Raw genomic sequence first — 25,154 nt, forward strand, 5'->3', positions numbered from 1 at the left:
GTCTCCTTTTAACTTTTAATGTGTTTCTTCATTCAGCCGCGACCCCAGTCCTGTAACTTCCAGTCAATGCATTCCCAATACGGGGAGCATTATCAGGACACGCAGAGCTCTCAAGGTAAAACCACAGACACACACACACACACACACACACACACACACACACACACTCACACACAGTCACACACATACATTTAGAGTAAGTCTGAACGCCTCCAGCTCACTGCTTTGACCACATTGTGATTGAAGCTCTCAGCCTGCCTGATAATAACTGAAGCATTTGAATGGAGCTAATTGTGTCCTTCCCATCAGGCGTGTGACTCACAGCCCCATTTGTATTTTAACAATCTCCCGGCCAATTAGAGCCCAACGTTTGGGGTGCCGAGCGGTGACCTCATTTGTGCCTCGCTCTTTCATTGACTCGTTCACACACTCAGTCCGCCTTATAATCCGAGGAGCTTCACTCGCGTCGGCTCGACAGTAAAGCGGAGCGAGTGGAAAAACATTCTGGGTGTGCTACTATGTGTGGGTGTGAGATCATTCTGTAGTTTGACCTCAGGCATCACACTGGATGGAGATTATCTATGTCTGCCTGCTTGTGGGTTTGAGATAGTTTCACACGAGAGAATGCTCTGTTTGTTAAATAAAGAGGGATAACATGCATACCACTGTCGCCTCCATTATGGTGGGAAGAAAATCTTCCAAACCGATCCCTCCACATTGATATTAATGCTACTACTTCTGCTTCTGGGAGGACACGTTCAGATTTATGCTATATCAGAAATACCTTGAAGGAGCCACGACAAGTTCAACAACATGTAATACACGAAAACTGAATTAACAGAAACAACAAGAAAAAAAATATCTGTCCAGACAATAAAAGAATAAAACACCCCTATTCTTTCACATAAAAAGACCAGGTTTGCCCAAAAGGACATACGAAGGATTTTATCACGTCATTTATTTTCCTGATTTTGTTAAATTTTGGTCTTCTTTTGATTTTCTGCATGTTCTGTTAGTTTATCTATACCTACTTTCACAAATGCCTGAAATGTTCAGAAACATATCCGGCATGGTGACGAGCACGTCAGGACACTTTCACATCTTGCGTGTGAACCAATGACAAGATTCTGCCGATGACACATTTGGAAAAAAAACATTACTCATTGTGCAAACTTCCATGCACTTATAATAATTCAAATACACAAATCATTGAAAAAACAATCCACTCAAAGCACCGTCAAGAGACCGTCAAGGTTTAGGGAGTCCCAGTAATTTACCAGGAACTGTGTTCTTATTGGTTCATCATGTTCCGTAATCTATTAGTACTTGGTTTGTTTTATGGAAAACTGAAGCGTACAGCACCAACTGTTTAGGGTCAGGTTTAGAAGAGATGTTAGAAGGGTTATTGTTGGCTAAGCCTAAGATATAAGGATACATCCTCCAAAAACATTCCAAATCTGTACAACAAAACAACTTTCATTTTCCCTCTTGTGATCTTTAGATAGTATCTTCCATGACGACCCCTACTACAAGTCAGAGACCAGTTTGGACCGCTGCCCGGGGGACTTTCCCTTCCGTAACGGTACCGTGCCCAATGGAAGCATGTACAGCAGCCCCAGCCTGAGCTCCCTCAATCACTCCCAGACCTTCATCCCGCCCTCGCCCATGTCCTCCAACCTCAGCATCCCCGGCAGTGAGCTCATGCGCCCGGATTACATCCCCAGCCACCGCCACAGCGCTATCATCGCTCCGTCCTACCGGCCCACGCCTGAGTACGATGCTGTCATGCGGCAGAAGCGGCGGATGCTCCCCGCTCACCATGACCTCCACAGCCAGTCGCTGCGCAGTCTGAACATCAGTAATGCCTGTGCTTATCGGCAGCCTGAGGCTTTGGTGTATAGCCAGCCAGAGATGAGGGAGAGGGGCCCTTATCATGGCCTGGGGCCCAGTCCAGGACCGTACACATCACAGGTGAGATAGAGTCGGATGCTCTGTGTTTGATTGTCTTCAACATTTCTGGTCTTTTCTACATCTCACACTGTGCTTCTGTGATTGTTCATCTTGCAGATCAGCTACAGCAAGCCTGTGTCCCATGGCCCTCATCAGGGAGGACCAGCCAGCAGCCAGGGCCCCTGTCACTCACCCTGTGTTAATGGAGGTGGAGGCAGTGGTGGGCATGGAGGTGCAGGAAGCTCCATCTCTCACACTGTCAGCACACCCGAGCTGGCGAATACCAAACAACAGGGGACTAACGCGGGAAGCTATGCAGCTACAGCTAACATGCTCCGAAACCACATGTCACGCCCTCCTCCGCCATACCCTTCTAGCTCCTTCCGCCCGGCCACCAGCACCCCGGACCTGGCTAGCCACCGTCACCGCTGCACTGCGGGCAGCAGTCCGGAGCTGGTTACCCGCATGGTGCAGCTGTCGGTCAAGACCTTCCAGCCGGACAGCTCGGCTGTGGTACACCAGTCCCTGCAGGAGGTTAGCGAACCGTTAACTGCAGCTGCTAAGCACCGCTCCACCCTGGGCAAGAGACACAGCATGGAGGTGATCAGCAGCATGAGAGGAGGTGGAGGAGGAGGGATGGAGGGCATGGTGATGAAGGGCATGAATGCTCCCCTTCATCGGAGGAACACTCTCAGAGAACACGTGATGCCCCCTCAGCCTCAATCCATCCCTCCACCCCAGCCCCAATCCCCACAGCCGCAACCCCAACCGCAGCCTCCACCTCCACCTCAGCAGTCGCAGGAGCTCCCCATGCAGATGCCTGCCCAAAAAGCACCTGATGCTTCTGCAGCGCCACCTGGGACAGTTGCATACCAGCATCAAAAGACTCTCTCCAATGCGACCATGCTCATACACAGTAGTGAGAGTGAGGAAGAGGAAGAGGAGGAAGAGGAGAGGCCTGAGCTGGATGTTCAGATCCCAGGACTCAATGAGGACATCAGCGTTCAGCTCCAGGCTGCTCTGGCCAAGCTGCCCAACAAACCCCCTCCAGAGTACCCTGGTCCTCCTCGACACTCTAGCAGTGCTCAAATACGCACCCACACCCACAACCACAACCACACCCACCACCACAACCATAATCAAGGACCCCAGAGCAACCAGGGACCAATGGACCCAAATCAAGCCCAGGGCCGAGGGCTCAAAGCTGGGCAGGGCCCAAGTGGGCCTGGAGTTGGTGGTAGTGGCGGTGGAGCAGGTGGTGGTGGGACACTGACCCGTGGGGACCAGGGTGGGGTGAATGGAGCAGTTTTGGGTCCATCCATTTCAGAACCGGACCTGACCAGCGTGAAGGAGAGGGTGCGGAAGGAGCCGGTCAAAGAGAGGCCGGTGTCGGAGATGTTCTCCTTAGAAGACAGCATTGTGGAGAGGGAGTTCGCTCAAAGGGTAAGACAATCATTCTCCTTCATTCATGGTTTATTTTATCCCTGTGCCAACACATATTTTTAATAATCCATGTGATTTATTAGTCGTAAATGTTTGAATAGAAGATTAAAGGCATAGTTTGTTTTTTTTGATGTGGGGTTATATGAGGTACTTAACCAAAGTCAGGGAATTACCTCCAGTAGGTGCCAGTTTACACACCCCCAGTTTGGAGAATCACCAGGAGTACTGACAGAACTTTGGAAAGGCAATATAGCTCTCACCAATGCCATTAAACTCCTTTGACAAAAATAGTCATTTTACCTTGCAGGACTTGGGAGTTGTTGGTCTACTGCTGCCTCGATTGGTTAACTTGTTTGTGTTTGTGTGACTTTGGTGGATCCAATCTAACCCCTTAAAACACAAAAATCAGCCAAAATCAAACTATAACGCAAACAAACTAACTAATGAGGGCAGCAGTAGACCAGCTCTGTCAACATTGTTAATATTTATCAATGTTAACAATCATTTATCACCCAAACGGGCAAACACTGGTGCTATTCTGTTTTATATGTTTTAGATTGTATGCTGAAAGGGCAACTACATACATTACAGTTTCATTGTGGGTAATGTAGGCACCGGGTTTTGAAAAGGAAGAAGAATGAAAGGAAATGAAACCGGAGTTATCTCTGGTTCTATTGTTGATCATTTGTTTTTAAGCTGCCCATAATACCCACAACAGTGTTACAGTAAGTGCGATGCAAGACCAGAGGACCGCTTTTGAAAACCCGGATCCTAATCGAGCCAATAGACAAAATTTCTACATAATGTAGCTTTGAGTTAGACTAAAATAAACAACAGGTTATTTAATATAATACATGAAAATAACTGTCAGCTGCAGCCCTAAAGCTATGAATCTTATTAGTAGCATCAATAACAGGCTCGATCATGTCATCTTATGAATTTTTATGGCAGAAATTGTATGCGCCCAAGCATCGTCTTTTACTGGACAAGAAACCCCCACCATACTGGTACAGTTTTAAATATTTCAGTCTGTTGTTTGCTAGCTAGTTTTCATAGCTGCTGATTAGCAGTAATCCGGGGTTCAGCACCTGAGAGGGTAGCACTAGGCTCTGAGTCCCCCCAGGCAGCTAAAACCCTTATAAATCCCTCAGATTATTCTTTGGGTTGGGTGTTTCTGTGTTAGCTCGGCTCTCTGTTGAGGCACAAACATTTGACAGGGCACCAGAGTCCAGGTATAAGTTAAATCATATAATCACCTCACTTAGTGGGTATAAAGCTCTCCGTTCAGGGGTGACCTGGTGTGGCCACAATATCAATTCACATATCAAAACATCTAAAAACAGTTATACCAGCTGGTTTATCTCATACCTATAGGATACCCCTAGTGACCTCCAAGCTGTTGTTTTGACTGTCCGACAGGGGATGAAGGAGGTGGCGAGGTGAAGGGTGGAGCTGTCCTGGAGGTTTAATAGCATCAGAGATTAGGAGAGGTAATCCGTGGAGGAAGGAGGGAGCGCGCAGTGTGGGTCAGAGTTTGGCTGCCGCGTTAAAAGAGGGGGGAAAAAAAGACAGACAGGGTGACAGAGGGAGCGTGTGTTCTGTGAGGAAAAGGAGGCCAAGGAGGTAGGTGGGAGTAAACAAAGGACTAAAAGAATGAAAAATATGAGAGGAAGGACAAAACAAGCATCGCATTTTAAGTTGAGGCTGAAGCGAGATGGATAAGACGCTGCGAGTCTGCTCTTTAATAGGCTTTGTGTACGGGGCTCGTTAGTTCACACCTTTGGACCGGATACAAGGCGACTGGTACGGCCCGGTTTACCCTACAAACTGGACACACACACACATGCACGCGCAAACATTCCCCACCTACTTCTACACATGTGCATGCTGGCCGATTTGAGGGCCAGCGCAGGTCAGTCAATCTTGCAATGCTGCCGGTACCTGTGAGCATGACACCGGGATTTTCCTCTCTCTTGAAGACGCTGGAGAGACAGAAGATGTCCGTGGACTCCATGAAGAGGCCGCTGATGATGGCCGCCCTCAACGGCCTCTATGTGGCCCGAATGCCTGTCCCGGAGAGTCCCGCGGAGGAGAGCGGCAAGTCCGCCACAGACGAACGGGTAAGTTGTTGATTTTATGGCTGTAATTGTCTGGGAGTATGTTTGAAAGATCCAGAAAAATGTAACTTTTGCTCATTTTTGTTGTGAGACATTATGTACTATTGATTGATAAGTGATAATGTTTAAAAATTAAGGTGTTATTGTTGAAGTCATTTTCATTTTCTCATTGCTGCCCATTACCCAAATCTTCTCAGATGCATTATATTTAAAGATTGTATGTTATTAGTTGTAAATTCCTTGATTTTATGGTACCATAGTAATAAATGGGCTTTTAAGACTCACTTAACTCACAACTGTTCAAAAAAGTACGTAAATAAACAATTTTAGACTGAAAGTATGAGCACAACCCTACTATGCACCTGTGGCTCTTCTGGATTTATAGTCTTTCATTCACTTCACAAATTTTCCTTGTATGATCGGAGGATAAACGCCCAGAGGCATTGATAAAAGAAGCTTGGCTTTGGATCTAAAAAGACATTTACAGACGATGTAATTTCACAAATACTGTCTGTCTGCTCCCTTTTTCGAGTGTAGAGGTGCGAAACCCAGCCTTTGTCCCGACTGTTGCTAAGCTAACGGGGGCAAGCCCTAAGTGGGCTGTGGAACGCGTGGCATGGTGGTGCTTATCGCCTCTAGGCCCGTCGGTATGTTAAGAATGTGACCCGAGAGAGAGCGAGCAAGCGAGCCGCACAGAAAGAGTGATAGAGAGAGAGAGAGAGATTCTGCCCTCTCAAACATGACTGGCCTAGTAAACACTCACCCCCCACCAGGACCGCTGCATATTCTGCTCTCTTACAGCTGTGTTGATGCATAATGCATACTTTGAGTTCTTTGATATAGAAGTCAGGGTCGAGCTGTGAGTGATGACCAGAATTTAGAGATGTGGACGTATATTATAATGCGATTCCCCTGGTTTGAATGGTCTCTTCGGTATGGTGGAATGTAAACGGATAAAAGCCTCTTGGGAACTGAAAGAGAAACCTCTGAATGATGTGTTCCCTGGAATTCAATGACCAACACCCCCCTCCTCTCTTTCTCTTTCTTTCTCACTCTTTTCTTTCCAGTGTAAGACCTTGGAGCTGAAGCTGGAAGAGGAGCGGGTCTTCACTGAGTACGAGCAGGTTCCCAAGAAGAGGACGGACTGTGTTCTCACCACGGCAACTCTGCCCGAAAACACAGAGCGCAACCGCTTCCGCGACGTGGTTCCGTACGAGGAGAATCGGGTCGAGCTCGTGCCAAACAAGGAGAACAACACGGGCTACATCAATGCCTCACATATCAAGGTGCGGTTGAGGGGTCAAGAGTAAAAGTGAATTAGAGACATTAATGTAACTGATCTGATGCAGGAGTGCTCTAACTTTTTCTCCTGACGGGTCAAAACTGAAAGTAAAGGGTGGACCACAGGTAAGGAGACACAAACAAAAGGGGGCTGAAGATCCTGGCCAAATGGAACAAAAGATGGGAAGATGCATCGCTCCCCGAGTCTTCCCCTCAGCTACCTAGATGGAAACTAATGCTAAAACAAAAGAGACGAATAACTGAACAATCTGTCACCTGCAGCCCAAACTAACACAGTAAACTAGAATAACAAACCCCAGCATCTAAACGTGCATGGAGTGTGAGAACCAAACCTGCTTGCGGAGAGAACACTCCTCACAAGTGTGCTGCTGCTTGTGTGTGTGGGATCTCCATGCTCCTCTGTCTCTGCACTCTCTGCCCTCTCGTCACCTCCCCCACTCCACCCGAGCACTGATTACACTCAGGTGTGCTCAGGTAGAGAGGGAGGAGGGTGGAATGAGAAACAGAGAGACAGAGAGAGAGACAACAGTACACACACAGCAGAGGCACAGTAACAGTAATCATGAAAGGTGGAAGGTTTCTCCACATTAGTATCATCCTTTTTGTCCCTTTTTGTCACATATCTTTGTCAGTACGCCACTTTCACCAACTCAGCAAAGCGTAAAAAAAGTTTTTTTTTTAATTCATTTGCTTTTCAGATAAAAACAAATGGATGAAAACACCTATGAATAACAACATCATATAAGGTTGAATGTTGATGACAACCTTGATTTTAAATCACAGGGTATCATCTGTCAGCTTTCAGTGTGAACTGAAGACAATTACAGTGACTGGTAAAACAGTCACATTTAGCAATATAACATTTCACAAAGTGTTTCATAAGAAGTTTATGTGTACGGCTCTTCATTTCAGCTACAGTCTCAAAGTGCTTTGCAACACCCACATCATACAATGTAAATTAAAACAGAGAGCATAAACTGGATACATTCAGCTGTCTTTCGTCTTTGTTGTGGTCGCTCCTGAGCAGCGAACGTCTCGGAGGAAAAGGATGAAAGGCAGCTGTTGAAGGCTGTTTGGGCCTTTAAGCTCACAGAGCTGGTGGAATTCCCGAAGAATGCGGTCCAAACTCCAAACCCTCTTAAGTCAACCTGAGCTGCTCTCACTAGCCCCTCTATTCATGCGTGGTTGCAAACAGGGCGCGAGCACAAGCTTGTGCGTATGCATGAGTTTGCATTTTGTGTGCATACCCGAGTGCGATCCCCAAAGCAGCACTGAGTCGTTGCCTATCACGGTGTAACCCTCTTACTCCCCCCCCCCCCCCCCCCGTCATTTAAGGTAACTGCCGCAGAACAAAAGGCCTTGTTTATTCCCCATCCATCTCTTAATACAGTGTTTACAGTCACGAGGTGGCCTGAGGTATTAGCTGGGACATGCTCATTATGTAATGGCACTCTCAAAAGTCTGTGTGGCTGGAGTGTGTTGACGATGGGAAGTTTTTCAGTGCTGTGTGATGCCTAATGATTATTAATGAGGGGCAGCTGAAGAAAGCTGAAGAGAAAGGGTTGGTAGTTTTATAAATGAGGGGAAAAGACACCAAAGACTGTCGATGAAAATGATGTTTATACTGCCCTCCAGTGGTCAATGAGATTACTGTCAATGTGTTTCATTTAGCTGCTCACATTTTAGACTTTTAGAAGGATGAATTAATTATCAAAACCACCCAAGCCCCCAAAACTGTCAGGCAGGTTTTACAGGCCTGTTTTTTTTTTTTCAAATGGACCAAGAAACTTTCTGACGGTCCTTGAATGAGTCATCTGCAGCAAATGTTTCATTCGGCAAAAATAACCAGATGTAAGCTTAATATTATGATGATATGCCATCACAATGACTTTATTACTCATTTCAAATGTCTCATTGAAATTTCTGCCAAAACCCTTTAACTCTGACCACATTCTGTAATAAACTTTAAATTGAATAAATGAACTGGAAAGCATTGAATGACTATAGTGAGACCAACCGTCATGCAAACCTTTGACGAAGCCACAGGCTGTTAGAAGAAGAGTAGAAGTTGTAAATGTTCTTTCATTGAATTTCTTTTTTTTTCTCCTTTTTTTGTAATAACTTGTAGGCATTTGGACAAATGTTGTATATACTTTTTTCAAAATGGAAAGGAATAGTGCACCGCTCCTGCTCATATTTTTATTATGAAAATATTATAATTTATTTTTATTGTAATGGTCTTATCTTACAAGTGTCATTGATAGTCATGATTGTGTTGTTTCCACAGAGGTACAGGAGGAAGTGTATATAGCTGTGAATAACCAGCACACTGTGAGGGAAAAATGTAACAGGAGCCAAATAATCCCCCATCAGCAACTGCTTGGGGGGTTCAGTGTGGTCTTTAGTAAGCATATTTGTTTGTGTGCCTGCGTGTCGGCTGATTGTTGTTCGCTGTTGCCTCCACACGCAATAATAGATTCTTTTGTGTGTGTGTGTTTGTGTTCTCCCAGGTGATGATCAGAGGGGAGGAGTGGCACTACATTGCCACCCAGGGCCCGCTAGCCAACACCTGTGCCGACTTCTGGCAGATGGTGTGGGAGCAGGGGGTCAACGTCATCGCCATGGTTACCGCCGAGGAGGTACATACACACACATATGCACACATGGCGCAGGCAGATGTGGATATTTTTCAGCAGGCCGACAGCTGGTGCCTGTCTGTGTGCGAGAAGACAGCGGCGCGTGTGTGTGTGTCGCTGCGTCTTTGTGTTTATCTCGTATCGTTATTTTACCCTTATTCTCTTCTTCTCTTCTTTCTTTTTCCTCCAATCGCCAACCACCCATCTTCATCCTCCAACCAGGAGGGCGGCAGGTCCAAGAGTCACCGCTACTGGCCCAAACTGGGCTCGAAACACAACTCGGCCACTCACGGCAAGTTCAAGGTGACCACCAAATTCCGCACCGACTCGGGCTGCTACGCCACCACGGGGTTAAAGGTCAAACACCTGCTGTCTGGCCAGGAGAGGACGGTCTGGCACCTGCAGTACACCGACTGGCCTGAGCAGGGATGCCCTGAATATGTCCAGGGATTCCTCTGTGAGTGCAATTGTCTCGTCGTTGGGATTGTGATTTTTTTTTCTGTGTGTGAAGTTTAAGACATAACAGGAAGTGATGATCTGATTAAAGGAATAGTTCGACATTTTGTTGAATTTGCTTGTTAGAAATGAATATCATGCTTGCGTGGTAAGTATGAGGCTGGAGCCAGTAGGTACTTAGCTCAGCCTTTTTATAATGACTGGGAGCAGCTTAAAGCAGGGAGAACAAGCTAGCTTGATGTCCAGTCTTAAAAGAAACACCTACCAGCTTCTGTAAAAGTAATCATTTAAATTTTTCTCTGTTATTTAATCCATGCAAGAGTTGTAAAAATGATAATTTGTGGTTTTATCAGACTAACTGTCTCAAGTGCATCTGCTCTTTGAGATAAACCAAGCTAAGCTAACTGCCTCCTGGTACTAGCTTCACATAAAAAGGGGTTCTTAATCTCAACAGGATTTTTCCTGGATAAATAAAGGTTAAATAAAAAAAAATATTCTTATCCAGCTGTTGAGAGAAAAGCAAATAAGTGTAATCGTGATTCCTTTAAAGTGTAAAAAGATGTTAGCATACAGCAAAAGCAGTAAACGGCATTCAACAACTTGTCAGACACAATGCCGACATCTTACATGTGTCTCCTTCCTCTTGTCCTGCAGCCTACCTAGAGGAGATCCAGTCCGTGAGGAGACACACTAACTCCATGCTGGACACCTCGAAGAGCCTCAATCCACCTGTGGTGGTGCACTGTAGCGCCGGGGTGGGTCGCACCGGTGTGGTCATCCTCACTGAGCTCATGATCAGCTGCCTGGAGCACAATGAGGTGGGTGGAGAGCGGGCTTACAGTTTTTTAAGTTTGGGTCATTTTTGCCATCACTGACATAATATATTTAGTTGCTGTAAAGAAACATTTTTAAAACATTAAATACACTTTACAGTTCAAGTGTTAAGATGTATTATTAAGAGTCTAAAGCATTGCTATAGGACGTACATGAAGGACATCAAGCTGATGGCCAGCTAACGCCCTAGATGTCGGTAAAACTTTGATTTTGGAACTTTTTTCTGGACCATAACGGGACGAATTGATTAGACTTTGAAACAACAATCATTCACCATCCTAGTGGGAAAACCCAAATGCTGTTTCCTCAGAGGAGGCAGTGTAATGTAACTTTGATTCATTTGTCTTTTCCTCTTCTCTTTTTTTTCCCCCAGCCGGTTGAGGTTCCCACCATGTTGTCAGGGCTAAGGCAGCAGAGGATGCTGATGGTGCAGACCATCTCCCAGTACAAGTTTGTCTACCAGGTCCTCATCCAGTTCCTCAAGAACTCCCGCCTCATTTGAGCCCAGCATCTCGAACGTTTGACCATACGTGACGTGGCACAACAGCACCAGATAAACCGCAACGGTACTTCAGATTAGCACGAGGACTGTAACAAGAAATACAAGTACAACTTCTAGCTGGTTGGAACAGATTCATGTTGAGTTTTGTATGTGGCAGTTTATGGAAACCTTAGTGTATTTTCATATAAACTCACCTCATGGGAGGAAAGGATTCGAGTTAGCTTGTATAGAAACTGACCATTTCTCCTAATCAGTGTCTTCAGATGTTCTTTTCCCCCCACTGGGTCTTATTCTGGGACCTGGTCCTTCTGTGTGGAGACTGCATGTGTGAGGTGTGAATGTGTACCTCCCAGTGTGTGTTCTGAGAATTCAAAAAATCAGTCTGCTACATTTCTCATTCATTATTTAGCCGTTATTAGAAACGGCACTATGCTGCATGAACAGTAGGTGGCAGCAGTATTATGACTTTTTTTTTTTCTCTCTCTCTCTACTCTGAAAGAGTTTGCCAAACAAAAGTATTCTCCGAATCACTGTTCTAAAATATTTACTTATTTTTAACAGAGTATTGATTAATACAGCAAATATTTACTTAGACATTGTAACAAATGTTTTTATTTATTTCTATCAAGATCGTTGGTCACCTTTGCTATTGATTGAAGGAGCATCGAGGATCTTTTTTTCCCATCATTTGTCTTAATCGCGACCATATTTTCCTTAAAGCCTTCCTTGTCAATGTCAAAAAGGTCTGCTACCATCTTCTTATGGAGCTAAAATATTTCTATTAAGATCCCTGCTCCTCTTAAAGATGCAAAGTACATTTTCAGTATTTTGAATCACAGCATCTTGTGATCAGGCGTGTCTTTCTCACATTTCTTCACCTAAAAGCATTTCAAAAGTCTAAAAAACGAGTTTGTCCAGTGAATTTGAAATAATTTATGAATATAGTTTCACTGTTTGAGACTTGTGTCCTTATACAGCAAATACTGTACATACTGTATCATTGTGCCTTATTGAAACACGAGATGAGAAGAAGCCCTCCTGGCAGACATCCCTGGCCTTGTAGTTTTTTCCCTTTCAAGGATTAAATCTTTAAATCAGTATTTAATGTTTTATAATGAAAACAACACTTCAAAATTGTGTACCTAACTCATAAGGTAACATTTCCCCAAAAAATAATGAAAACAAAGGCAGATATTTTTCAAAGTCCGATCTGTACTTGATAAATTTCATTGTTGCCATGTTTCTGGCTCCTCTTTAATCAAAATACACTCTGAAGAATTTCCCTTTACATGTTATGTTAATACACTTTTTTTTTTTTTTCCTGAATCGTAATGCAAAGTCAGCCATGTCCAAAGTAACCCTGTACATAACGGGCATGTGAGAAAAAGATTTTTACAAATGTTTTATATAGTTTTTCTTTCTTTTTTTTTTTCTCCTTTTTTTGACTTGGTACCCTCAAAATACCGCAACATAATAAACTATGCATGCGTTTTTATATTTTTAATGTATATATATTCTCAAGTAAGTATAAGCTTTATGCTCTCTTGACATTTAAGTGTTTTGTTGCACTTCTGTTCTCTTTGTGACAGTATTTTTTTTCTCACACGGCATTCCACTCTTTGTTTATATTTAATTTTTCCCCCTTCATTTTTTATTTTTTTTTTGGCAAAACTCCCAAATACCTTTCAAAGTATGTGTACATATGTTTTGTATATGCGTTTTCAGTGCATCAAGTCTTTTGTTTTTCTTTCCCCAGACATGTATGAAGCTGTCGTACTTGCTTATTATGCAATAAAGCCTTATTTTCTTTAAGACTGTGGCCACAAATTCATTTATTTGGAATTTCTTTAAATAATTTTCTTTTCGCAGGTGTTGTTTTGATTGTGGAGAGTGTTTCCCTCGCACTAATGGAGACATTAATTAGCCCAGAACACTCGCGCAAGGTGTTAATGCAAACATGGTGCTCTTTTCCCAGCCCTCCGTTGTGACTTGGGCACATTCTGCAGCTTTAATAGGCCCCTTGTGGTGAGGCAGCTGTCCTGATTGGCTGACGGGGATTTTGTTGGGTTGACCTCCTGCACACATTGTAAACAACCTGACTGTGATGGATGACAGGGTCCAGCTGACGTGTCAATCACGAGCCAAAACAAACACAATTTGGAGAAGAAGTAAACAATTTATGGTCAACACGTGTAAAAAGCAGCGTCAACAAGTCAACATTGAACGCATCTCTGGTACAAAAGTGTCCTACATTTAGCAACCTAATACGTTGTTGCACCGATAACACTGATGTAAAAAGTTAAAATCTCCAAGAAATGTATTCATCAGAAAAACACGAGTGCTCTCCGTCTTTGCCTCCGTTCCAAAAACAGTAGAAAGTGCCTTCAGTTCTGTAAAGCTCCTCGTCAAACGAGTGTATGCAGTCCTTCGACATCAGCTGCGTCACGTCCTTTCTTTATTTCTTCGTCAGTTTGGCCTCTTTTCGCAACTCTTTCAAATAGAAGTGGTTCTTCCCGTGAGTCACCTCCATTATGGTAATCGCCTGTGAAGACACACAAACAAATGTAGTTTTAAATCTTTAAAGTATGTACATGATTACAAGGTCTGGGTATAGAACACCTGACTACTGCCTGGTACCAACTTAAATGTATTTATATCACCCTGTAGTGAAAACTGTCAAGTACTGGAAGCTGACATCCAGTGGAATCATTACGTTTTCCATCATTGGACTGTTTTCTATATAAAGTGGTAACAGACAACTTTTCCAGTAATTCCAATTTGCTTATTTTTTTTGGCCTGGCTGTTGCAAAGACAACTGGATCACTTTGTGTTTCACATGAGTTCATTCATTTCACATTTAACATTTGAGAAGAGGGTTTCTTTGCTTTGCTAAATAAAAAAAGAGTTCTGTTTAAAAAAAAAAACTGGTGAAATATTGCTTAAAAACTGGTGCTGAAATTTTCAAATGATACCCCGGCTGAATCATTTTTTAACAGCAGATCAGTATTTTTATGCTCACTTGGTTAAAACTGCTTTGTAGCTGCCATGTTTGAGCATGGGAGTCTGGTGTAAAAGCTCAGCGGGGCAGCTTACCTTCTTGAGAGCGCTGATGCCCACCGAGTTCCTCTCCAGCCCCATGTTCAGTCGGCCCAGCTTCAGGTACATGGAGGACACATTCAAAGAGTGGGCTGGATACAGCTTGCTGCATTGGGGAAGAGATCACACAATGATTACACGTAAACAGGTAAATCGTTGTAATAAGCAGATAGAAATCAATATCACAAGAAGTCCCTTTTCTTCCTTTGAAATCCTATAATCTTCCTGTGCGATAAGAATTAAGAAACAAAAATGCTGAACGCAAGGTTTTAGATAAACTCTTTGCTAATTATGCCGACATTCACCTTTATTTACTCGAGTAAAAAATAACTGAACCGGTGATTTATTGGTGGAAAGAGATAGACTTTTTCTCATCACCTGTAAGAACCGACGACCTTCTCTCCGTATCTGATAGCTCCTACTGGGTCTTCCATGTAGAGACAAACCCCCATGGCCTGGTACATCATGTGGAGCATGTAGACGTTGGAATCATCGAAGACGGCTCCCATCTCCTCCAGGCTCTGCTCACACATCTCCAGTAGCTCACTAGGGGGTGCCGCGGAGTCAAGGCCGCATCAACACCAGTGACCAGTGACACGTCAAAGTGACCTCTGATCACATATTCAGATGTTTGTGATTGTGGGGAAGCTACTTAACATGAGATTTGCACTCACAGAACCACAAATCACAACTCTCTACTGGATTGACGAGAGCGTTATTAGGCGACATTAAAGGATATTTTTTGTTTTTTTGAGGAACCGGAACTCTCTGATGATCTTCCTGGCGTAGCGCACCATGTTGTCGATCACCTCAGGCTCAATGGGTTCACTGCGCTTACGTACTTTCAACTTGACCTTGTCCTGGAGGTGAAGAAAGGACACAGAACATTAGGAGCAGTGTGGTAATGACTGACAAAAATAGTCCTGTTGGTGTTTGTCGAGCAGAATAATGCACGTCATTTCATTTTTTTCACTCGGCACTCCTTCTGCCATCTTACCTTGGACCTGGTTTTACATTCTTGGCAGTCACAGGTGAAGTAGTAGGACTCCCTCAGCCTGTTGTTGCGGTCGTCTGTTGGGTAGAGGAGGTCTATGTAGCTGATGAGCACCTAGAGGTGGGAATAACACACAGCTCACACGAATCCTAAATAATGCACACTCCCCATCTTGCTTCATCGTGCTTCAGTAACTCAAATTGCTGCCAGAAAGCTCCTAAAAAACACCCTCACCAGCCTCTTTATTCAGCTGCCGCATCCCCCCTTCGGACCTCACGCACTCTTCCTCACAGCGCTGTTTTGACACACTGATAAGTGAACTGTCATTGAGTTGGGATTGTACATCAGCAGGGATGTTACACTTCTGCCTTTGAATCTCACAGTCCTGATGTCAAAGTTTCAAAGGCTCGTCTATTTTTAAGCTCCTGTCTCATCCATGTTTTAAATCAAACACCAACTGTGTCGAGAGTGAGACCAGAATCTGTCAAGTGTGTTTAAAGCTTTCAAAGGAAATTATGACGTTTTGGGAGATCTGGTTGTTCACTGAGAGTTGCATTTGAAGACATTTTGTACAGTCTAAAACAGGCAACAAAAAACAGAGAGTCCTCTCTTTACATTTACATTTATTGAGGTTTTTGAAAGAAGTTTTGAATGTCTGTATGTATCATGTCATAACCAGTGGTGGGAAGAGTACTGAAAGATCTGTACTCAAATACAAGTACAGTTACATTACTGAAATATCACTCAACCACCTTGGACAAACTCGACAGGGGTAACGCTACCTCAGACTATAAGTTACTTTTATAACTGTTTATGTTTAATGCATTATCAATTGCAGGCATCCCATCAAAGTGGTCTCTGTTGATCCTTTTCAGTCTAAATTACTGTTCTGCTCAGTGGTCTTGTTGTCCTCCCCGAACCTGCCATATATCAGGATTTTCATTGGCCTGCTTGTGATTGGATCGTCGTTCAAGCAATTCTTGAGAAATTAAGCAGACTAATGTTGACTGGTTGCTCAGTACGAACCACAGCAGAATTAAACAATCATTTATCACGAGAAAAAAAAAACTGCACAGCATTCAAATGTTGATTTACAATTGTATTGTTAATGTTAGGAATATAAGTTATTTGGTCCAGCTCCGACAGATAATGGACTAATTACTGAGCTTTAGAGGTGAGGCTAACTGTTTCCTCCTGTTTCCAGTCCTGATGCTAAGCTAAGTCAATCACCTTGTGGCTGTAGCTACATATTTACTGTACAGGGAAGAGTGGTATCTGTCCTCTAACTCATCTAACTTGCGGCAAGAAAGTGAATAGGCACCTTCACATAACGCTCCTTTCAAGAAAACATAGAAAACAAAACTCGGCTTAAGTCAGATCATTTTTTTGATCAAGTCCTGTGAATATTAAGGGATGATAAGGAAGTAGTGTATCATTTAATTTACAGTTTACAAATTCGTCCTTTGGTTTCGGTGCAGGCTGATCCACCAGATCGTAAATATTTCACACCCTCTGCCCTCTTGGAATAAGCACGGCTGCTTTTTCCACACACACACACACACACACTTGGAAAAACAAAACTGAACAAGACCCAACCCCCTCTAACAGCAGCTGTCCCCTTTCCTCACTTCATCTCCAGGCTTCATGTCCCGCACCGCCCGAACATCAGCCGACGTCCCATTATATGTGACTATGACGCTGGGGAGACAGCTGTGGTTTATCAGTGCCACACTGTGTAGAGACGGACAGAAAGGGAAAGACAAGGGTCAAGGATAGAAATCAACTTCTCCACTTCCTCACAATGAAATGGGAGCAAAAATGCCTTCTTATCCTTGCCCAGAGCCATGACACAGCAGTGACGTAACACTTTATTTTGAGTGGCTATGCTACAACTGTATATACATAGAGGTCTTGAGGACGCCCAGGACCTCTCTGTACGTGCTGAAATATGTTAGCTACCTTGCAATTACCTGGGTGACTGGCTGGAAATAGCTTAAAAATGAGCTGAGAGTGCAAATTCATCTTCACACAGTCAGTTTTAAAACGTAACAGCCACAGCAGGGAGAGGATTTTACAACCCAATGACCAGCTGGAGAGAGAAAGTAGTCTTGATAGGGAATGACCATCTGGTCTCTTTGAATATCGGTTACATGTGCTCCGAATACTGACCTTTTAAACAATAATCAAATATTGCCAAATGTTGCATTCAGCATCAGTTGAAGAGGTCGTATTATGCTTTTTGGGATTGTTGCCTTTTCTTTTATTGTGTTTTGTAGCATTTTTGTCCATGTTAAAGATCTGCAAAGTGAAAAAGCCCTGGTCCACACCAAAGGGTGTTACTCTATCCCACAGAAAACACTGCTCCTGCACTGCCTGAAAAGCCTGGTTTGTAGTCCAGCCTTTAATTCCGTAACTTATGTGCATCACTATGTTATTAAACTACAAACAGGCGTTATTTAAATATTTATACAGTATTTATTATAAAATATATACCTTCTAGTCAGTCAGCAGACATACAGTTGCAATTGTGTTATTTTAGATCACACTACCTTGCTCAGCATGACCCAACCGACTCTGCGTCTGATTGGCTACATCCTGTCCATTAACGAATGTGCATGTGCAACTCTCACCAAAGATTGAACAAAGGCGAGATGTCTCACTCTTCAGCTAAAGCAGAGCGTTCAAGATACAGTGTGAAAAGGGATGCTGCAGCAGTGCGCCACAAGAGAAAAATAATGTGTTTTTCGAAAGTTAAAGTATGTAAACCTATTCTACTAGGACCCCCAAATAGAAGTATAAACCTGAAAAATAGCATAATATGACCTCTTTAAGTGACAAGGCTTGCCTGTATAATTAGCTTTGTAATTATGGTTTGTCATGTCTTCGTTTTCATGAGGTGTGTCTGCAACTGTATTTTTTTTCCGTATGTATTTTCTTTCAAGAACTAGGAATCCAAATAAAGTGACTAATGTTTAGACTTATAGATTAAATCATGCTCATTGGAGTGTTTTCTTACATTTCGACATGTTTAAACTTCTGTTTAAACGTCAGGGATATTAGATGTTAGGTACATCCCTACTGAGAACCACAGAAGAAGAAGCTCGGTAAGGAGGAGAAAACGTCTTGTGTAGTAAAATTGTATCTTTCTGTGTGTTTTTGAAATGCAATGGCAACGTGATCCTATGTATGCATCTGAGCTTTCCTTCTTACTCTGGGTAGACTGCAGTACCCATGTGGGACAGTTCATCGTCCTCTATAGTGAAACCATTACAGGCAACCTGAAGAATAAAGGACAAAGGGGAGGGGGAAGAAACAATTACCAACCTTCCACTTCATGGACAAGTAAATTGTTGCAAATGGCAAGAATACAGTATATACATCATCATAGACTGTCATTTATGTGTATGTGTGTAGTACCTGGGAGAAGAGCGTGAGCAGGTCTTTATGGTCGGGCAGATCTAAATGCTTGGAGTAAAAACGATGAAGCGCAGCAACATCTCCCTCGTGCATCTCCCGTTTGTCATTATCTACGTCCTCCACGTCTGTTACAGGAAGAGAGGGGAAGAGTGTATTCACACCAGGACAGCGTGCAGTCTCTTTAACTATACTTATTTTAGATTATGATTTATTTTGATATAAAAGCTTATGCCAGACTGTAATTAAGAAGTTAGGCAGCGGCACGGTAGAACATACCATCCCAATGTGGAAAGACCTTCTTTGCCCAAACGAAGCACCAGTTTGGGTGCAGTCCACTTGTAGGAAATCTTATCCTAAATGTGTATTACTTACGATCTCTTTGCAGTGTTTGTGTGTACTATGTGACGAGGTGTCCAAAAAGTTTGGAACAGGTCCGGTCTGTTAGCCTCTAACAACTGTAAATAGACGTGGATAAACAGCTCTCCTTCCCTCGTGGCTCTCACTATGCCGAGGCAGGAACACATTGTCACCACGTCATCTGCAGACTACAATCTGCAGTGTGTGTGTGTGTGTGTGTGTGTGTGTGTCTGTATGTGTGTCTTGTCCCTGACCCGTGAAACCGGAGTCAGTATTTTCTCGTGTGTCAGACACACACACTGATTCAGCATTTCAAAGGAGAGCTGAACTCTTCCCTCCAGACACAGCCACACACAAACACGGGCACACTGACAAAACCATGTGCTTCTTTTAGCAGCTAACCAACAGCCATACCCTCCTTCACACTGTTAGCCACAGGGCACCATATTGCTAAACTGGGAGCCAGGCAAATCTGCAAGCTCATGTCTGGACCCCCTCACATTGAGACAGATTTCCACTCGTCCTTGGCCTTGTTCAACCATCTATCTAATGCGCAGGTTTATGTCTTGTATGCCAACAGAGTTTATAGGGCACTGTGAAGTAGAAGCAGTCCATCCAAATCTGTTACCGAACAAATTTAAGGTGAAAAATAAGAAACCCTTCTTCTGAATCTTCATCGTCAAGCCTGTTGATCGTTTGTTCTGACGGCAAGGTTGCACTGCTGGTGTTTCAGTTTCACAGGTGACTGCGATAACTGGTGACTTCTGTCCAAATGGTTACCATGGACGTGAGTATTAAAGGGATAATTGGGGCCTTTTCATGTGGGGTTGTATGAGGTACTTATCCCTAGTTCAGTGTATTACCTGCAGTAGATGACCGTCGGCCCTACCCCCCTGTGGAGAAGCGATATAAATACATGTATCTGTTTAGATGGATATATATCTTGTTTTAGGTGGCTAAAATACGTCTTTCTGTCAGTTCTGTTTAGCAGTGCAATGCTCTGCTTTCTTGACAGTCATCTATTGCAAGTAACAAACTGACTAGTGATAAGTACCTCATACAATCCCAAATCAAAAGACCCCAGCTATCACTTTAACCTTAGTGGTAGGTAGCTAGCTTCCCCTGTTTGAGCTGTGCACGATTTTGTTTGTTTTTCCTGATTGGTTGTTGGTCTATCAAATTGAGACCAGAGGCAATCTGTTCTGTGGCCATTGATGTTACCTCTAGGACTGAGATGACAATGAAAGGCAACCATGTTGCAAATACGTAATGTTGATTTCTTTATCAGTTCATTAAAGGATTAAAAAAAACTCAGGAAGCTGCATGGTAATCCTTTGGAAAATGTAAGGTATTTTGTTACGAAAGGAATCTGTTTTCATTTTGGCTCTATAGCATAACTTGAGGAAGTCTACCAGACATCATGAAGCTCCCTCTGGAGCAACAAAAGGGTTTTCTACAGTACATTAAACTCTATTCGACATCATTGCCGCTACACTGACATTCACGCAGTCATCTCCGCGCATGTTAGTCTAAAGTGCTCCTGCTTCTCGTTCAAGATGTTACACTTGTTATGTTGTCCAATGGCCATTCGACCCACATCTATAGGATATATATAGATGGGCCTTCATGGTTGTTTCCCCTCAGTCTTATCTGAATGGGTTGTGCTTTTTTAAAGAGGGATATCTCGGGACACTTAGGACTGAAGTACAGACTCTGGAAACTTTACACTAAATCTTTACAGCTCCTTTCAGGCGGGTTTATAAGGGTTTGTTCCCCAGAGAGCTGGTAATTAATTCATGTGTGCTGTTAGAAGAGCAACAACTCACGTGATTGCATGTCTCCGATGAGCAAGATCTTCTCAGAAGCAGATCTTTCTTTCTGTGTTTTCTGTGGAAACAAGGCGTGATGAACAAAAACGACCTCAATGAACCACAGCGTGAGCCAGACAACACTGCGTCTTTCATCAACCGTCCAACCTTCTTGGCGAGGATCCGGGCCACCAGGCGGGTCATCTCTGATGGGCACCAGTTCTCTCCGAAGGCAGTCATCGCAGAGCACTCCAGCTTGTGCATGGCCCAGTCTGCTTTCTACACACACAAACGCACACATTATAACAGCACAGAAAAAGAGCAACCCCTGGGGTTTTAAGTAGATTCAGCTATTTTACAGTTTAGGTCCCACCACCACAAAACAGTTGGTGTATTTGGCCCCTGAGCTGCACCACCAGCTGCTTTAAGCAGGGTGGTGGAATGTGACTCCACACTGTGTTAATTTAATGTTACCCTCACTCATTTACCCCTCCATACGCAAACTGACTGCATTATAATCACACACACAAATCGCTTCATGTATCTCAGCAAGCTCATACTTCACCATACTATGTTATTGAGACATAACCAGGGAGACAATATACATTCTTACTGACACTAACTACCCCAAACCCCATTTTTTTTTGTTAAAGTGTTTAAAGTGGAATCAGCCCTTATCAGAAAATAGACTGATGCTTTGGGATGGCGGCCAAGCCGACCCATCCTATAATCCCATTGGTCGGTTTTTGACGAGTTGGGAGTGAGACTAAAAAAATCTACTTTTCTCACAAATAGCACCTTTAAACTACATAAAGCTTTAACGTACAGTCTGTAATTTTTAACACAAGGGGTCTCTCAATCAAAAAATAAACACAAAAAACTTAGATTGATGATGTCAGGCAGGAGTGTGGGATCATGGGAGTTGCTGTCTTCATTGTTAAACGGCCACAGCTGCAAATGAAAATATATCTGATGCGACTCAGACAGAAATGTTCAATGACGAGGTTTTAAAATGTAGGTTTTGAAATTTCATTGACTTTACATTAAGTCACGATTACCGAGTTCCTTCCTCACTTTCTGATGTGTCAGTTTGACTAAAATGACAGATTTCTCTGGGTTTGAGCTGTGTTGGAAATTATTTGACTGATTTTACTCCACAACTTAACATCAAATATAACAAAGGTCTCATTGTTTTTAATCATTTTAATCCAGAAATGTCAGATATTATATCTCCTCAAGGAGGAAAAATGTCCTTAAAAACAAATGTAGTAGTTGTGCCACTGATGCAACACAAATGTTAAGTTTGGGTTGAATGACATCAGACGACAGGTTCATCCTCTCTACAGTGACAGTGTTTTAGTCCTCTTGGCTCAACGTTAAACAGTTCGTTGCTGTGATCAGATCTGAACGCAACAGTTCGAGTGAAAGTAATTCTGTTAATTGTTGTAGAGGTCATGGATATCAACCGGACATGAAGTTTAACCCCTTGGGTGCGCAAGGTGAAAAGTCAAGGATCAACCGAATCATTCAGATTCATAATATTAACCTTTATATCTATATCTAGATCATTTCGTATCAATCCACCCAGTAGAAGGATGTCCAGCTGCAAAAATGAGCCTTCCTCATGTGATCCTGCTTCAGTTCCCAACACAGTAGCTGTTGGAAAGTAGGTTGGAGCTCTGATCTTCAACATAGCGTCTATTATCTCACCCCTCCCCCGTCCTCACACAGGAATCATCACATTACAGAGTGATGCTGACCGTCCAGCGACTGTTTCCTACCTGGCATTTCACATTGCAGTAGCAGGCTTTCCTGCACTTCCCACATCTTGCCAAACCTTCTTTCCTATAAATGACAAAAAAAAAAATTCAGAGTTTATTAGTTACTGCGAGAGCTTCACGCATCCTCAACATACTTTACTTTCCCAGACACACAGCACTCAAACGTCAGAGGAGTTATCTCGTCGCTTGTCTCGCGGAGTATCTATCTGTGTGCGAGTAGGAAGTTGCTTGAGTTTAAACATCCTACATTTCTCTGAGACAAGAAGCAGCAGTTGCCGGTGGCCCGTCGTAACTGATAGCAATGAAGGGCTTTAAAACATTCTGTGGTATTAATAGAGCTGACCTTATGAAGGAGCAGCTGCCTCTCTACCGCACTGAAACAGTAAAGCAGTCCATAAGTCTCTGCACTCTGTTCTTAAAGCGAGCTGTGCGAAACGTCCTTGATCCGTTGAGCGATGTGTCGTCTATAACTGTATCTTTAAAACTAATCCATGCTTCCTGCTCACTGTTCACTTGCTGATGGAGAGATGTTTGAGATTAACAAGGTCGAGGTCTATTTATGAGAGACTTACACTGATAGTAGGTGGGAATGAAAAGCTTCAGGGTTAAAAAGGGAAGTAACAACCAGAGTTTGGACCATCGACCATCAACTTTTTGTCACCTGAACGTGCACATAATTGGACTTCTATAACTTTTCACATAAGTTTAAAGGGAGATCATTCAAGTAACTGCCCTTCCACACGAGCAGCACTCCTCTCTAGGTACTCCAATCTCATTTAAGGCATCAACCTTGCCAAACTATACTGGCACATGCATTTGACAGGCCTAACAGTCCCGTCTTGTACTACCTCATGAATACCAGCCACCAGAAATAAAACAAAAGTGTTGAAGAGAAAAGAAAGAAATGGAGAAAAAATTCCATAATCTGTTCCCTTAATTGGATCCGTGCCAAAAGTTAATGGGGTCTATTCGGAGCCGAGACCCATCCGCCATCCATGTTTTGTGGACATGGGTGAAAACATAAACTCCTTCATGAAAGTGATAAAAAGGCGGATTTCACGCCATTGACAGCAAATAAGGACAAAAAATTTATGACCTTCCCCAACAGTGACAGTGTTCTCACTCACTCAGTACAGTGAAAGGTGTCTGCAACAATCAGTTACATTCATTATCGATACATTATTTTCTTGCTTAATCAATTATTTGTCAGAAAATGGTAAATAAGAAGAAAAGTCGATCAGTGTTTCGCAAAGCTAAAGAAGATGTCTTCAAATGTTTTGACCCAAAGATGTTCAGTTTTCTGGGATAGAGGACTGATCAAGAAAAAAAAAAAACGTTTCGAGGGGCTGAAATCAGAAACTTTTGGACCATCTTTTCTTAGCATTATCTCAAACAATTAATCGAACATCAAAATTGTATGACAACTAATCGACTAATCTCTAGTGTGCAGTGCAACCGGATGCATCCCCTGAGCATCCTGCACAAAGACCTTCATATTGATGACAGTGAAGAGCTGAATGACAAAATAATGTTAGAAAACACGATTCAGGACTATTATCTTGATGTTAATGGTGTGCAATTATCTCAGGAGAATCTATGCACTTGTATTTATTACTGTATGATTTAAAGTTGACACGGTGGCGTGTGTCTGCACAGTCCATCATCAGATATGTTATTTCCAATTATAATCCCTTCATTAGCCACAATAGAGCCGAGAGGCGCGCTGCGTAATGTAATCATGATGCCATTGAGGTAACAGGATACATTTCCCCACATTGAGCGCTCATGGAGGAGGCCAGAGAGGTCATGAGGAACAGGGTGAACCTCAATTCAGAAAGATGAGCCACATCACTAAAATAGATTTTAAGGAGAGACATTTTACGACAAATTGGCATGGCTCAGTAGGCTGCACTTACACTGCTAACTAATGAGCAGTTAAAAGGATGAGCATCTTAAACCTTATGAAGTTCTGATAAGAGATTAATTAGATGGAATGAGGATAATCAGCCACATGGTGCAGGATGAGACTGTGTGACGCACAGATAAACGGTGCTTTACCTGGTGAAGCAGCACTCACAGTAGAAGCCTCTCTCCTTCACTGACAGCACGTAAGAGTACGCCTGGCAGGAGAACAGCAGCTCTCCAACTTTAAAGGCTCTGGTAACGCGGAGACCTCGCCCTCTCCCCGGACTGTCGAACCTCTCGACTCCCTCGATGCTGCCCGTCATCGCGCCTCTTCCTCCGAAAGTGACTCTTTTACGCGCAGGGACCCGGGAGAGTAGAGGGGGGATGTAGCCTCAGGGACAGATCTGCCTCCACAGCGCTGTCTGCGGGTGGGGTGGGGGCGAAGTAGGATGTGGCACCCCGGAACCAAATGTTGGGGCGTCACCATGCCAGTAATAGTCCGCACTGACACCCACAGACAGAGAAAGAGCCCATGTGTTGCTTTTCTCTCCAAATT

General features: G+C 43.4%; 2 protein-coding genes across 2 annotated transcripts in view; one reads left to right on the top strand and one right to left on the bottom strand.

Moving 5' to 3' along the window:
- Positions 1-13,052, top strand: part of LOC115574253 (tyrosine-protein phosphatase non-receptor type 14) — a 42,856-nt gene extending 29,804 nt beyond the window's left edge. Inside the window, exons 12-20 of the mRNA XM_030405663.1 lie at positions 37-115; positions 1,502-1,971; positions 2,068-3,393; positions 5,373-5,513; positions 6,578-6,796; positions 9,323-9,451; positions 9,671-9,905; positions 10,559-10,722; positions 11,112-13,052. Of these exons, the coding sequence (XP_030261523.1) occupies positions 37-115; positions 1,502-1,971; positions 2,068-3,393; positions 5,373-5,513; positions 6,578-6,796; positions 9,323-9,451; positions 9,671-9,905; positions 10,559-10,722; positions 11,112-11,240 (2,892 nt within the window). The 3' untranslated portion in view covers positions 11,241-13,052. The remainder of the gene's footprint in view (positions 1-36; positions 116-1,501; positions 1,972-2,067; positions 3,394-5,372; positions 5,514-6,577; positions 6,797-9,322; positions 9,452-9,670; positions 9,906-10,558; positions 10,723-11,111) is intronic.
- Positions 13,053-13,396: 344 nt separating this feature from the next.
- Positions 13,397-25,019, bottom strand: smyd2b (SET and MYND domain containing 2b). Its single transcript, XM_030405665.1, has 12 exons — positions 24,752-25,019; positions 22,694-22,757; positions 21,081-21,191; positions 20,931-20,991; positions 18,748-18,872; positions 18,541-18,608; positions 16,959-17,061; positions 15,334-15,444; positions 15,076-15,196; positions 14,715-14,889; positions 14,334-14,442; positions 13,397-13,782 (listed from the first exon to the last, which is right to left on the bottom strand). Exons 1-12 carry the CDS (start codon positions 24,919-24,921, stop codon positions 13,696-13,698), a joined length of 1,305 nt encoding a protein of 434 aa, XP_030261525.1. The 5' UTR covers positions 24,922-25,019; the 3' UTR covers positions 13,397-13,695.
- Positions 25,020-25,154: the final 135 nt, after the last annotated feature.

Source organism: Sparus aurata, chromosome 22, assembly GCF_900880675.1.
Source record: "Sparus aurata chromosome 22, fSpaAur1.1, whole genome shotgun sequence".
Lineage (NCBI taxonomy): Eukaryota > Metazoa > Chordata > Actinopteri > Spariformes > Sparidae > Sparus > Sparus aurata.